The 16430-nt window shown below is 36.6% G+C and overlaps 1 protein-coding gene across 3 annotated transcripts in view; it reads right to left on the minus strand.

The window, feature by feature from the left end:
• The window catches only part of LOC149674023 (cell adhesion molecule Dscam1-like), a 68631-nt gene extending 52518 nt beyond the window's left edge, over positions 1-16113 (minus strand). For all 3 annotated transcript variants that reach the window (XM_089839860.1, XM_089839859.1, XM_089839861.1), the window contains exon 1: positions 15778-16113. In XM_089839860.1, the coding sequence (XP_089695986.1) occupies positions 15778-15874 (97 nt within the window). In that variant the 5' untranslated portion in view covers positions 15875-16113. The remainder of the gene's footprint in view (positions 1-15777) is intronic.
• Between the last annotated feature and the right edge of the window lie 317 nt (positions 16114-16430).

Raw genomic sequence — 16430 nt, forward strand, 5'->3', positions numbered from 1 at the left:
TGTAGAAACTTTTTCGAGTACCTCACTTCCGTTAGATATACTCGTACCCTACCATACTCGAAAGGAAATGGATTTTTTTACAGCGATACGTAGAATAGGGAGAGTGTAAAATAAAAAACAAAAGGGGAACCAAAAAAAAAAATCAAACTTCCTTAGAGAAATTTTATCAATAAAGATATTTGCCCTCTTTTCTCCTTTTTAACGTAAAATAAATATAACGGGCAAGTAATTTTTTCCACTATAGGGGGCGCTTCTTATAGGCTACGCTTCTTATTCCAGAAGAAAAGGTTGAAAAGCAACTGTTTGCCAATGGAAGGGTTGGTGAGGAGTGTGGCTGCGAGGGTATAAAAGAATGATAGAAAAAAAGCGAAAAGGCAATTTAATTTTTTTTTTTGGTCCTTGCCAACTTCAGAGTCCAGCTGAAAGTTTTTCTCTCTCTCCTTTTAAGTCCGGGAGCGAGGTTAAAAGGTCCCCTGTGTGAATGGGTGGTAACTGGGAAGCGTTTCCCCCCACCATAACTGAAACCAATAAAGGAAATATATTGTTCATCTTTCAATCTACGGTTTAAAACAATTATGCATATCCAGGGTGTTTCTGATAAGTCTGGAATAAATTATGTGTGGTGTTCTTTAGGCGGTTTTGAGTCGAAAATGTTCTTTAACATTTTGCCGTCCGGGCCAATGTTTACGAGTTATGGTAATCCCCATTTTTTTTCTCGAACTTTTATTTGGATTGACTCCCGGACTAGTTCTTTACGTTTGTTTTATTCCTTCCATCTGAAGCTTTGGCATGAAGGAAGGAAACGCCTTTGGAAACGTAACCGTTGGTCCTGGAATAGAAGTCAAACACAATTCGATAGGACAATACGCGGTCACTTTATATTATTAGAACCTTCAGTCTGTTCAACTAATTCGTGTCAGTGACTACGGAAGGTGTACAGACCTGAAAAATTTTAAAGCTTTCTCTCTGTATACTATTTGTGTTCAATTCATTCAGCAATTGAAGTTGAACAAACAACAAAAACCATGACAGGGCAGCGCGTTCTTACTCTCAAATTTTCAGGCGTCTGTATTAGACGTTGCCTTCGTAAACCTTTTGTGGTGCCTTGAAACGGGAGGCGAAGATTTCTTTTTCCAGCAAATGCGACATTTTGTCGCCCTTCTGACCTTCATTTCAATAAGCTCTAGCTTAGAGAAAGCACGTTCTGGAGTGGTGGGGACGAATAAAGATGAAAAAGTCGCAAACACCAGGTTTTCTCTTCTCGTTTTTACTGCAAGTGCGGTTTTCATTTGCGCAAGCTTCAATACTTGTTCTACATATTTTACGATAACTGACAAATATTATTACAGTCTCTCCGGGCAATGAAGTATACTATGAAATCGTATTCTGAGAGCTTGAAATTCGATGTAAACACGAATATTGTAATAGAGTAGAACGGTTTATTATTAATTAGTAAAATTATCTTTGGCATATGCTCAGTTCAAACCCGAGAACAACACAAGGCCAGCGAATCGAATACCGTTTCATAATATCAAGGATAATTAAGCAGGGAATAGGTATGGGGCGTTTTAAAATTGAAAAGCCAGCAGAATAGCTTAAGAATAAGACTACCGCTGAATGTAATGCCGAAATGTACGTGTATTAAAACAAATTTCTGTTCAATACCAGGCCAAATAACTAACTGGTAAACATCATTAATAGATAAACCTAATAGAAACATATTAAGTATATGTACTCCTGTATACATATTTAAAAGTCGACTTAGTGGCAAGGCCTAGCTTCGAACCCTTCTCAAAGCAATGGTAACTTCGTTAACAATTAAAGTTTAATGCTTTAAAGCCTTGGTTTGATTATGATCGATGCATTAGGATTAGTACTCGAAGCGAGCTCGCCTTATTTTACTTGTAGCCTCTATCTGCAGCGTTCCATTTCGGCCCGCACCAAACTCCCCTCCGTTACTACGTTCTCCTTGCTATACGAAAATTCGGGGCGGAAAAAACCACATAGTAGATTTTTTAGAGGCGCGGGAAATGGAAAGGGACTTTGGCGGCCCCATTTCAAGGCATCGAAAATTTACAAAAGAGCTCTTGGACGACATGTCAATACGATTTCGGCAAATAAGATGGTCGAGACAAAATATACCATTTCTCAAAGGGGTAGGGAATAATGCCAAATATCTGGCTCCCACGTTGCACGTCGTCTTAAGAGATTCGATGCTTCCGATGTGTTAATACAAACATAACATTTCATAGGTATTTGTCAATATACAAGAATGGGAACAAGATACCACGTACAATTAACAAGATCAACTATTGGTTTCGCAAAGCAGAACGTTCAGTCATATGCACAAATTGAAATTTTCTTTAACCGTATCGGTTAAAGTCTGCAAGTCAGCGTGCTGCTTAACTATTACTAAATTCATTCACAAAAAGTGATTTACCCTTCGCATTTTGTGACAATAAGGACTACGAATTATAATCTGTTTTAGTAAGTAGAGTTTGTGTGAAATTTACACATTTCACTACTTCACATTTGGTTAAAACATTAGTTCCAGTAAAAAGTGTTAAGGAACTAAATTCGGGAGGTCTGAAGAATCACCAGTCTAAGGAGATTTGCTCCTTTTCGAAAGATCTAATACTTTCATTTTAGGGTTAGGAGGTCTTGTCGTATTGAACCTACTATATAAACACTCTGATGGAACTTTTGTAGACGTCAGCCTGTCTAAAAAACTCAATGTTCCTAAGAAGGCTTATATTGAAGTGAATTGACCAATATTGTTTTCCCTAAACTTCCGAATGAAGTTTTTTCCATGAAAGCTGCTGTGCAGCGGAGAAAACATTTCTACAGGCGCTCTACGGGGATCTAATGCTACGTAAAACCCCTAGATAGAAGCTTTACCTCTGGACACCCTCGAGGTAATACCTCTATATTGGAATATAAAAACGCCTCTACTTCGCAACTTATTGGGTAGTTGCATTAAATATGAATGGTTAGACGTGAAGTTTTTGGAATAATAACAGAGCTCCAATCCGTGAACATCTTGAAAAATGTTTGAAGGGAATTGTCATAAACCATCAACGGTAGTATAAAATTTATCAAATCACGTAGGTTTCATAAAGAATTTACTTATAAGGAGTGGCAAGATATTCTTAAACACAAATTAAAACGCTGAGAAAAAGAACTTTACGATATTAAAGAAAGCGCATATTGTTTTAGTGGTTCATAATTTTATTGAGTACCGGGCACAAACCTAACTACGAAAGAAACTTCTATAGTTCCCATTTTGAAAAAAAAAACAAAAAAAAACATGGGCCGCAACCTTCATAATTGTTTAACTATAGCTGTCGGCCACGAATGTTTTTTTTCTTTCATCTCCTTTTATCATCGAGAAAAATTGATTCGCCAAACAATATGATAGTGGCCGCTTTGTTGGCGTAAAGATGGTCAGGTCAAACGAGTTAGTTTTCTTGCTTCAGTTGGTCTTAAGAGTACGGGTTATAGAGGTCGAGGTGGGAATAGTATTTCATTCATGGGCAGATAGCCGCGGAGGACGTATAGTGTACTTATATAGCGAAGCTAATTTCCTCTCTCTCGCGAGCAAGGCTTCCGAAAACTTTGTTAACTTGGTCCCGATCCCCGAGCGCATTTGGCCTTCCTTCGCTTTGCCTCGTAAAACTACGAGACTTTTGCCTTTCCCGAAATTCTTTTCACCTCCAGTAAACAGATATATTTTTGGCTTTGTTAGGTTTTATTAGTTTACCTTGGATATACGGAGATACTACCTATACAGGGTGTTTGTGAAATGTCCATCAATAATGAAAGGGCGTATTTATTGGGCCATTTTGAGTCGAAAATGTTCTATGACATTTTTCCGTCCGAGCCACTGTTTTCAAGTTATGATTGGAGTAATTTACGGATGACCCCTTAAATTTAATTAAGAAATTGAAAGACAGCGCTAATTTAATGAAGGGGTCATCCCTAAAATATTCAAATCATAACTCGAAAACCGTGGCTCGGACGGCAAAATGTCATAGAACATTTTCGACTCAAAATGGCCCAATAAATACGCCCTTTCATTATTGATGGACTTTTCACAAACACCCTGTATATGTATACTTTTTATATCATCTTTTCTTATACCTTAATTTTATAACTATATCGTAAGTTTAAAAGAAAGATCTAAAGAACTTCCATGGACTACCTCTATATTAAACGTTATGTACGTTGTATATATTTGGGAAAATGGTTTGTTTTTTATATTTGTTCTTTATGCGCATTTGTGCACAATTCGTTCTAGAATTTGAGCAAGCTGCATGGGTGATATTAGTAACACTAGGGGGAGGTTCGTTAGAAGTGGTTTATTGTTGAGTAACTCAAGGTTGGGTCCGCAGACCCCTAGCCATTAAACCTGTTAAAAACGTCCAATTATACACCCGTAACATATTAGCTCTATGATTAATTACTGTTTAGGCTTTAAAGTCGTGAAAAAGATTAATTTCTTAGAAAAAAGCAACATTATGACGCAGTGATATCATATGGGTTAGCCTAAAGACTATTTAGTGTTTAGTGTCTACGTGGACAAGAAACTCTTATTGGTTACTATTCTCTTAAAATACCTGGACAACACCGGGTAGCTTAGCAAGTAGATAAGATTAAGAAGTAGAAGCTAAAACCATCGATCGTGAATTTTAGGAGTTCTCCTTTTCTATTAATTTGCCTCATTGTTAACTTAAATTCGTATTCATTAAATCGTAAAGAGATTCATAAGTAAACGATGAAAATCATATGTTACGTTTATTTGTTGACCCTATGACCCGGAGGTCAAAAACCAATAGCTTTAGTGTTACTCAGTGCATGACAAACGCTTTCCATCGATACCGATACCGCATTTGTCCAAATCCGTTGAAGTACCTGTGAAAAGGAGTTGTAAAGAGCACGCACGAGCAAACTCAAAGAAACAGAAAACAATGGATCACTCTTCTATGCGGCAGGTCAAGTGTTAGTTTCGTTTTCATGACAATGGAAAATTCTTATCATTTCTTTTCCGCAGCAAGATTCATTCTTTATCTTTCTTTTTTTCCAAGCGTTTATTTGATCTTAATTAAGGTATATCGCCGCCACAGACAGTATAATATTTATTGTATGTTTTCATTCTAGAGTTTACTCTTTTCTATGATTTTCTGCAGCTAGGCTTATGTCAAGTCTGTACCAACTTCCTTGAGTGAGCCATTCGAGAGAAATTCGAGTTTCGTGTTTGTGTACCGTAAAGTTTCACGTAGAGAATACGAAATTAGTTTGTTTAGCGGAGGAATAAAGAGTGTTTTTGTGGAATTTCAATCTATAGCTCAGAAGGTATAAGTTTCCAATCTGTAGATTATTTTCTAACGTCAATTTATTTAAAACCTTCGCTTGCGTGTTGAAACGGAATTTCCTTTCCACAATTTTAAAAAAAATCCACTTTTACCATAAAAATATTGAAGGAATATTTAAAGGTATTGTAGCACAACGAACATGAACCCAGTTTATACAAAAGTTCTTAAATGTGTCCATTTAATTAATGAAACGCGAGGTAATTAATTTATTTTTTTAAAAAACTTGTTTTTAAATCAGGCTCAAGAAAGGGTGAAGTTCGAGTTGCTACTATCTCTTTAAAACACGAGCGTAACTAAAGAAAGTTGAGACTCCCTGGAGGAGGTTATAATAAACGCGCGCGTGTTTATATGACTGTCAAAATAAGGTTGTGTCGAAATTGGAAAGCCAATAAAGTCACGACAAGATTTCTGATTTGAGAATGGCACGAATTCAAATTTAATACGTCTTTAACTGGTTTATTAGAAGTTTGAACTAGGAGGAACGAGAAGCCTAGATTATTAATTCACTACGAACAATATATTCTCTTCGGGTGCTTCGACAAATGGGATTTGTAATATATCGGATCGAGTCTCTCTTGACTCGCTCGTCTTTAAAACCTAATTGTTACTGGAGAAATTTAAAGTCTAGGCCTAGCGCCTGAAAGGGTCTAGCAAATACATCGACTGCCAACTTGCCAAGGGCCTTCACTTCCGAAAATCCATAATAATCTAGTTCTAAGAAATTCCCCCATGGATTAAAAATCGATTAAGAGCGGAAGTATTCGTACATAATTAAGGTTTTAATTAAAATGGCTCGAGAGGCACGATCATCGTGTCGTTTAGTTCCATAACAAGCGTCGAAATATTTATTATTTATCAAGAAAAAAAGGGGCAAAGACTGATTATGGATTTCAAATTGTAACGTACGTCGAGAAAGGTTAATTTTGAAATTCAAATTCATTGGAAAGATATCTATATGCATAAATTTATAATCTACCATTAAGTTTCTATGTCTGAATAAGTCACTCTTTCTGAAGTCTATAATTTATCTCAACCAAATGGCGGCGCGAAAGGTAACAAAAATATTCTGACCGGCCAACGCCATAAGGTCTGTTTGCTGCTAATCAATAACAATAATAAATTTGTATTTCTGCTTAGCATTTAAATCATGAGTATTACATCAACAATAGTCTCTTAAGTAACCCCAAAAGACCTTCGAAATCGATACACGGAAAAACGAAAAATTTTAATTAAGCGAAAATAAAGTCCGTTTTAGAAGATGCGCCTGAGATAATGAAAAGAGGGGGCGGGCAACTCCCATTGGTTTATTCTTCTGAACCGCTCACCCGCAAATTATCTATAAAGGATGTAGCCTGGAGTATGGCGGAATAGAGCCAAAGAGAATACCCCAGAAGAGGAGCGAAAGATTAAGCCTTTGCTGCAGAATTTTAGAAAAGCTGGGGGCCTTGGAACGTTAGGGAATTACATTCGATTAGTTTCTGGTGATTGCCTTATTCACTATACCTCTCATTGGTTTAAGAAACGGCGCCTCCAGAGGGAAACAGTGGCGAAGTAAAATACCACTTTTGAGAAAGACAAATATCACCATGCCTTGAAAGATATGGGAAGCAGTGCTTGATTCTTACATTGCAATTCTATCAAGTGATCATAGTATAACCTTGAGAAAATAACTGATGGAATGTTTAATTTAAATGTGTAAGAGGGAAATTCTTAAGCAGAATAATAAACAGACTAGGCAAAGTCACTCAATCATGATAGCGCCTCAAATGGACTAAAACTTTAAAACTCAGGAAGGGTTACTACACGTAATACCTAAACTTCTACTCCCAATGGTATATTCTCTTTGATAGAGCTGGGATCCTCGCTCAGGAGAAAATGGGGAAATTGGAAAACTTATTGGAGTGAGGCTGCACTCAATCGCCAATTACACAGAACAAACGAATCGGTCAAGTCCACAAGCGCTCTCAATCAGTCTTAGAGGAAAATCTTCCCACATACTCGTCTAACAAGAGGAAAGAGGCTAAGACTCTAAAGAAAAGGAGACTCAGTTGCCTGTCGTTTCTAGAAACGAAAGCATTCCTTAAGCTAGCTCTAGATAGACGTTGTACGATAACGCCGAATGGTTTTGTTCAAAAGATTGCGTTTTGCTCGATATAACCCATAATTGCTCTACACGAGGACAGGCGAAATTAAATATATAATGCTAGCAAAGAGGCCCGGCATTGCCCTGGGTTACTGGGTAAAAGCTTAAAATGTACCGACACTGTCTCGTCAGGATGTTGTGGTTACTTTCCTGGTTGCCATTTTAAAAGGTACCCGTGGCCAATTCAAACCATAAACTATTGATAGAATTTCTAATACGTCCCTACTAATACCCATATACGACATTATTTAATATATTATATATATAAAATAAGCTTTTGTTATGATATTGTTACATAATGTCAGGTTCGGCTTTGTTCGGAGGGTTGTTCCAGCAGGGCCCTCCAGCAAACGTTGGAGATATAAAAGAAAGGTCGTGTTTTGAGATGATTCTTAAGAGCTCGAGCAACAACGTTAAGGATCGGAATAAAAACGTTGCCCTTCCTTCTCTTTTGATGTGTACATTAATTATACAGTGTTTCAGATGTTTACATCCTACACTTCATAGTCCTTAAAGATAGATATTATTTACGGGTCAGTAATAGCGTTGGACTAAGAGCTCGCTTAGGGCAGCCAAATTTCCACAATTTATATAAAACATAATAGTAGGATAATCTCAGTAATATTTGTTTGTATTGTAAACAATGGAAGAAAACGATGCTTAATTGGGTGCTATTCATAAAGCTAAAATGTTACGGGTCTACAATAAGACGCTCTTAATAGGCTTAAAGATTAGGGGTTTGCGGATCCAATATAGAGAGACCCAATAGCAAACCTTCCCCCTGCGTTACTGATATCAACCCTGATGCAGTTTGGTTAAATTCTATAACAAATTGTGACTATGCATAACGAACAAAAAAAAACTTTCTCATATATAAGATGGGTATTAGTCTTTGGTCAGTTGAGCTTGCGCATCAGTATATGTAGAAATCGACCTTTCTTGCTTGAAGAACTCTATGAACCCATCACGACTGATGGTATCAACTCGAGATAAATTTGTGGGACGCGAACCTTCTCAATTAAAGATGAGACAAAAGATAAACATCTCCCTTTTGTTAATTATCTCTTTCGCGTACAACCAATTTTAAATCCACCAAGAGTGAAAACCAACACGAGAACCCGAACTAAATTAGTTCTATAAATAAGGTTCGTCAGCCTTAACCTCGTCATTTTATTTTATGAGACAATTTCCCTTCAGGCAACTGTGAAAAAAAAAGAAGAGTGAAGAGAATCAGCTTATCCATTGAGAAAAGGTCATTTATGTTAAGCACCATTAGTTCGGTAATGAGATCATCACTAATGACGTCACACGGTATTGCGAGCAAAATTGCCGAGTTGAGGAGTGTAAAAAAAGGCTAGGTCAAACCATAGATATTAGTAACACATGATTTAAATCAGTAGCACCATTCGACGAGGTAGAGCGTACACCTACCATTATGGAACTGGTCACTCCATTTTCCCAAAAACTATCATAGCGTTTAGGACTTTTGAAAACAAACCGCAAATTTAGTTCTTAGCCACATCCCATCGATGACGAAATTGGTCTGACCGTTGCTGGCTGTATTTTTTTCGCGTGAACTGAGAAAATCCTTCATTATAAAATTTTAAGCTTCTCTCTTAAATTATTTCAATTTAGTTAAAGTTACAGCTTTTAGCAAACAATGTTTCGAGTAGGCGTCGATTTGAAACTCTTTGTTGTGTTGATAGTGTTACTGAGAGTTTATGAATGTTTCTAACTTAAGATGGAGCCACATGAACGATGTGGCGTTAATATATCTAGCCGAAGCCATCTTGTTAGACTTGGCCTTTGAAGTTTTTGTAATTCAATTATTCAATTACAATGTTCTAATATTAGTAATGTCAAAAAGTAGCTGAAACGCATTTCGATTTATATGGAATTCTGACATCTATAAGTTTATAGCCGGCTGTCCAAGTAGTGTATATATATTGTTGGCAAGCGCGTGTCACGCTCGGTCTCCGGATCTAATTATGCAAAAGGCAGCGCGGAGAAGGAACGAGTACATCCTGCTAGTTTGGTCCTTAATGCGTAATTTTCGATATTTTGGGGGGTGTTCTGAACAACTTTCTGGCGGAAAAGACAAGAGTTAATTGAGTTGAGCGCCCCGCATTTCTCTTCCTACTTCGTATACACTCTCTCTCTTTTTTAGCTTCCTCTTTTCGACGAAATTGAATTAGTCCGAAAACGAGATGAATAGAGATATATGTTTCACGTTGACATCGATGTGATTTTTCTATACGCTTTACATGTATTTACGAAGATATATTACGAAGATTAGGTAATAAACATTTTATATGAATTTATTCAGCTCTGCCTAAAAATATTTGACAGTGTCTGCAGAATTGTTTTTCGGAATGATTGTAAAGTTTTATTTCTCCATAAATTTAGCTGTTGATTCATTTCAAAAATAAGCTATCCAATAAGGTTTATTATTCAAAACTGACTTTATGGACAAAGACTTGAATGGATTAGATAAATTCCAATACACAAGTGAGACTTTTCGTTTTGAAAACCTCATTGTAAAATATCAACTACTATGAAATTTCATTTGTGAAAAACATTTAATCATGAAAACTGCGCATTGATTTGAAAAAAAGAAAGTACGCGTAAGGTGTATTTATTAAGAGCATCTATACACTTATCAAAATTCTACCCTTAAAAGCTTTTTTATTTGTCCAAGACAAAAATGTTTGGTTTTTAAATAAATAATTTAACACAAATACACATCAATATTCTTGGGATTTCTAACCTATCAAAAAATTTAAAATTTATTTTCATCAATTATGGATGTTTTTAGCAACCAAAATTTACATTCTTTTTCTTTTTGATTATTCATTAAAATCCATTAGCCGCAGCTGCATTGACGGAATATTTAGCTTAATCTCAAATTACATTTTCAAATTTCATTTTTTTACCCATTTTGCCAAGATAACAAGGGCCTTATAGAAAAGAAAACAAGATACGTGATATTATGTAACTCGACGACATACGTCACTAGGAGAGCTAAAAACTAGTTACCCTGATATCTCTAAGCGGATTATAATAAAAAATAAATGTAGACTTAGGCTTCGTATAGAGAAATTTGTGACATTCAACAAAGTTCCCCATAACGAAACCAACTTCTTTTAAAAACTATATAATTGTAAACGTGACTAATAGAGCTACAGCTTCCATTACTTTTTTCCATACTCCCTGCACGTGTATAATATAGTGGTAGTAAGACCAAAGGTTATCTCGAGGACAATCTAAGAATGTTTTTAAAGATCACGAGACAAAAGTGTTGATACGCCCACCTAGTTGTAAAAAGAGCTATTTCCAAGCGCCTGCTTTTTTCTACATTAAAATTTAAACGGCGGTAGTTAATCAAGAAATTTAAGGTTGCGAATTAGGCCTAGTATTTGTTAAAGTTGCGTATCAAGGAAAACTAAGTGATTCAGCAGGCTGTTTCTGCTCTTATTTGTGTAAGTATTCAACTATATTATAAAATGTGGTAACTGGATTATGTTTTAGGTTAAGATTATATTTTTGGAGTATTAATAAAATTAGGATATCGGGCCTATTTTTTGGGGAATGTAGGATCCCTCGATTATAGTTATACCAATGCGAACAGAAGCCGTAGCATAGGCGTGGTTCATAAAACTGAAACATTTTTCAGGTTGACAATTTCGTGACCAACGACAATGTCACACCAATTTTAATATAGAGGGAAGATTCCCTCTACTCTCAATGTATTTCCCTTTAAGCTTAAATATACGCGAAGCATTGACGCCGCTTTCCAGTTGCGTGGGGTTTTCACAGTGTATAGTTTCAATTCGCGTGCTCCCGAAGTGGGCTTTTGCAGTTCGTAGGTAATTACTCTTGGTTTGCAATTATTAATCAAGATCGTTGGGTTGATTTCCCATTGTGCTTCAGGATATATTAAAACCCAAAACTAAAAATTAAAAATAGTTTATACTTGTTAGAAAGATTTTTGGACTTGCAAAGCTATTTTTACAATCTCGAATATGTCTATTTTATGTCCTGGATGTCGTACCAATCGCGGTAGGGCATTTTGACAACTTTTTCTGGGCACCATCTTCCATTCAAACGCAATGAAATCACAGTTATAGAAAAACGTTAGTATTGCGAGGTGTGACGTATACTTCTCTAGCCCGGCCCACAAAACTAGCGTAGAAAAAACATAATAGGTATTGGGGCACAATGATTTCTGTTAGATGTATGTACTCTTGGTGTTACACCTTTGGTTACACTAATAGACCATGATATCTCCTGGCCAAACACCATAGCTGTTAAGGGGAAATGCAACATTCCATATACCCAAGTACTAATATGTTTACCAATAAATTAGAACTTCAGGAATTAATTGAGAACTTTAACCTATTCACTTAGTATACTGTTGCCGCTAAGAGGTAAAGAGAGTTTATGGTTCTCCTATACCTATAATCGTAATAATAATTCAGGTGTATATATCTGGTCACAAACCGTTAAACTTTTGCCCGGAATTGATGTGATCCGAAATTTTTAACAGCGTATAAAAATAAGTCTGCAAATTTGAACAATAGAGTAAGTAAGGTACGGCGGAATCGAAGCGTAATTTAAGACAAATAAAGCGTATAATAAGGCAGAGTTAAGTATCGTAAAATATGATAGACCACCGGTATGGCTATTAAGCTAGCTAGCTAGCTAGTATACCGGCGTGCCACGCAGGAAGTGTGTTAAAGGTTAGAAAGTGGGGGTACTCGCTTTAATCGCATCATATAATCCGTATTCCGTAATGGCCATACGAGCTTACCCCGTGCTGAGATACATACATAACCGGAAAGAGTTTTAAAAGGCCAAAGAGCTTTGGGCTATTTAACGCTTGGCCCGTTTCATTCGGTATAAATTATTATCACATTTCGCCCGCTAGCTTTACGGCTGTATCAAAATACGAGACTCTTTTCCTATGGATGCCCAAAACTAGCTTGCAATTAGGTGTGTTGCGGCCTAACTACCCTCGCCCGACGCTACAAACTTAATGTTACCTGTCTTGGAGGAATTTATTAGGGACGTTTCGTTTTCTATAGCAAATTTTAAAGCAAATTTTGGATCTTGTGGCACCCCTAACATTCTGGTTGATCACAAGACTTTTACTTTGGAAAAAGCAGTAGCCAATCAGAACTCTTTCATAAGGGCGTGGAGGGTCAGTCAACCGCACCCCTCGATTATGGGAGCATCTACTGGCATTTATTTAAACTAAATCACAGCCGAGACTTGCTTTAAGCGACAAAGGCAAAAACAACAAGAGTATTGGAAATTGTTGAAATGTGAAGAGCATCATCCTTTCACGTTGTTTTCTTTAACTCATCTCATGTAAACAAGATGGATCAAATGTTTTTTTTTTAAATTCAAACAAGTAGAGAGACGTTTGTTGATTTCATCTTAGTTTTGTCCGAAGTTGCGTTTTCGTGGGTCTAGAATCACGAGCGATAGGTTGTTTGTTGGAATGTCGGGCAATGTTGCCAAGTCATAGTTATTAGACTGATTTTCGTCTGCTACATTTCCCATTCAGACGACCTTCTAGTGTAAAAGGCATATTGTGTACACCAAAACGTTTTTCATATTGCAATTCTCACAACCAGGTTAATGAGAATGTAATTGATGTTCATAACGATGCCGAATTTTGGAGGCACGTCTCTTGAGCTAACTCTAGCTCTGCAAGTTGCCACTTTAGAGAAAACGATAATAATCCTTTGTCTCTCTTTAAATGGTGGCCGATCACGTGATCATGTTTCTAGTGTAAATATGCAGTTGGTTTGCGAACACAAATAGACTATAGTACTATGTCTTTTAACGTCTGGTAAGCGAACTACATAGATTGCGCAATTCTTCCACTTTTGAAGTTATGGATTGAGTAAGGTTTACAGTATATAATTACTCAAGAAATGAAAAGCCAATCTCGCAAATATTTCAGTCGGTTTGGTTAAATTATTACTGGGTGAAATGGAATTGGGTAATCGGATGTTAGATGAAAGGAGGTTTGGAGAATGAGGATTTGTGGGGGTTAGTTTGGATGAGAAGTTAAGTCTGTTTTGGCCACAGTAAACAATAGACCGATTGAAATGAAAGTTTAACTTTATGAAAACTATTCATGTTTCGAGTCGTGACAAAGCTGCATTTGATATTTTCCCCGTACCAAGAAAATTAATATATTGAAGATCAAAGGGGATAATCATTATATATTTATATATTGACGTCATGACGCGGACTATTGGGAAACTAAAACGTCAAAGGTGACGTTATGCTTAATCAAAACAATCCTAATTTTAGATTTTGAATGTATAGTAGTAATGATACTATAAATCCACATTTTGTTGACAAAAGTACCATATTTATGATGGGTGAAAAATAACTAACCGTAGCCACTTTCCCTTCAGTGTAGCGATCCGCGTAGTTAGTGAAATTATATGAACGACAGGAAAGAGAAAATAGTTTATATGGCTCGTTATTTAAGTGATGTTAAGACAGCTTTATCTTTCATGTCTACTTTAAATACCCGATCTAATCTCCGTAAGTATAACACAATACGCGTTGGAAGTGCGCTTTATAAATTGCTCTAAGGCTGGATATAATTGAAATTCATTAGGAAGACGTCCCGGCAATTGCTTGCCGTTTAATTAATGCAAAGATTAATGACTAGATGCCGGGCAAATCCCGAGCGCCAAATGAATATTTCTGCAGGGCTAACATAGGCTTTAAAAATAGAAATTTTGAAAACCCCCTTTCCTCTCTAAAGACACTTAAAGGGCTAGTAAAGTGTTTATGAACTCATCTTAAAATAAAATTACGTAAAGACACTCCTCCTTAGTAAAGAGAAATGCGCATGCGTGTTACGGCGCATCACCGCGCCTTGTTTATAACGTAAACATTGTGCCAGAATGTGGTAATTGGGTGATTAACTCTAAATTTCGGTCTAGCTATAGGAGTTGCTCGCGAGTGGAAACCATTTAGTTTCCAGTATATGTAGACACTAAATAGTCTATGAAGTATCTGCTTAAAAATCGTTTTTATTTCTATGAAACTAACTTATTTTACAACGAGGCTTAATTAGGGGTTAATCATAAAGCTAAAAAGTTACTGATCTATAGAGAAGGAAGTGCTTAACTGCCTAAATTAATGGCGCGGACTAAAGCTTCAACAAACCAGTTCTGGAGCCTTCCCAAGTGTTAGTGAAATCAACCAAGGCCAAATTCAGTAACGAAGTACCGACTGCGCATCCTCAGATATAAGATCTGCCATTTGCTTTACTGGATGAATTCAATGATAACCGATTTCGGTTGAAAGCGCTTGTTGCATTTCAGTATCTCTTTTACTATTGTAATTCTAGATATAATTTTGTTGTGCAAGGTGGGTGAAATATAATATAACTGCTTGTTACGCTGCATACTTGACCCTTCTTTAGAACCCGTTTTCCCTTTTTATTTTCTTTTCGCGCTCGTCTACTCCTTTAACGAAAAGCAAATGCTTCCGAGAAAAGCAGATGTTTTCTTTAAATTTTGACGCAATAGAAAACATGCAAGAAAGAAAAAAATATAATCGATTTTGTAAAGGTACTTTAGATCGTCTGTATACATATTTAGATATTCTATGAAGAGAGTTAAAATTTACATAAATATATTTATACAAACATAAGATGTAAAAAGTTTTTCAAATTATTATTTACAAAAACGCGAAGTTCACATTCACCGTGTTGAATATATTTCTAATTTATTTGAATATTTAAATAAGTAAATATTGTAGAAAAGACAATTAAGCTTTTAGATTTATGTGAGTTATTAATTTTGGTGATACTTCATTAGATATCCTAATTATGTGTAATTAAACACGCGCATTAGAAACTATCAAAAATATCCAATTCTTATTATTCCATAAATGTTTCAACGAATGTGATTAGGTTTTTCTTAACTGGCAGTAGACACTTAGAAATACGAATTCTGAGCACCGTTCTAGACCATCATATCATAGTTAAAATGTCAAAATTATGATAGATATCTTACACCCGCCATACTTTTGTTTGTTTTTTGAAGACGTATCTCTCCCTCAAGTGCGTGGGAGAGATGGGTTAGAAGAACGTAACACAGGGTAGAAAGAAAACAGAGTACAATATCGTAAAGAGGTCTTAGGTCTTACAAGACCGATACCGTTTCTCGAAAAGAAAATGTTTGGATGGAGATTGGACAGGCTAGAAAACTCTGGGTCGCTTACCCGTTTTCTCCAGTGAAGAGTAGGAAAGCATCGTAGAAAGGATCCAAAGGAGAGTTACAAGATGTAACGCCGTCAGAGAGAGGAACGTCGGCTTCATAGCTGCTCTAGAGTGAAAGACTCGATCCCTTCGCGTTCGGTGGCTCGATGAGCTATGCACTTCTGAGTTCCGAATCGGCACTAGTCTTTAAGTGGCCCACGCGCACGAATCTAGGAACGCGACCACACTCCACTACTCGCCAGGGTCACAAAACGCCCAGTGCTGCGGTTAAGAACAAATACCGGCGCGATGTAGACGCCACTCGGCGTTCAAAAAGAGAAACACGCTTGCTTTGGCTTCTCTCTGGCCCCTTACTCGTCTGGTTGTCTTCCCCTCTATGCCTTTTGAAAAAGGGTTTTTTTCCAAGCGGAGAAAAACGGAACGGTCGGTTTTTCTTCGGGGATAAAAGAAGAACGCACTTTTTTCCATCTCTTTTTTTCCCTGGAATAGCTGAACTCGTCTTCTCGAAACCGGCGAATCGAAAAGGAAGAACATCAGGGAGAGAAATGGAAAAAAGTTGTTTTCTCCGAAAGGAATTACTATTAGAAAGCATTCATTTGTACTTTAATTATCAAAGAGGCTCTCTATTAAAAAGAAAGATGATATAAAAAATATT

This window comes from Phalangium opilio, unplaced genomic scaffold, assembly GCF_054372755.1.
Source record: "Phalangium opilio isolate 3A_F unplaced genomic scaffold, DU_Popi_V2 ptg000048l_1, whole genome shotgun sequence".
NCBI classification, from domain to species: domain Eukaryota; kingdom Metazoa; phylum Arthropoda; class Arachnida; order Opiliones; family Phalangiidae; genus Phalangium; species Phalangium opilio.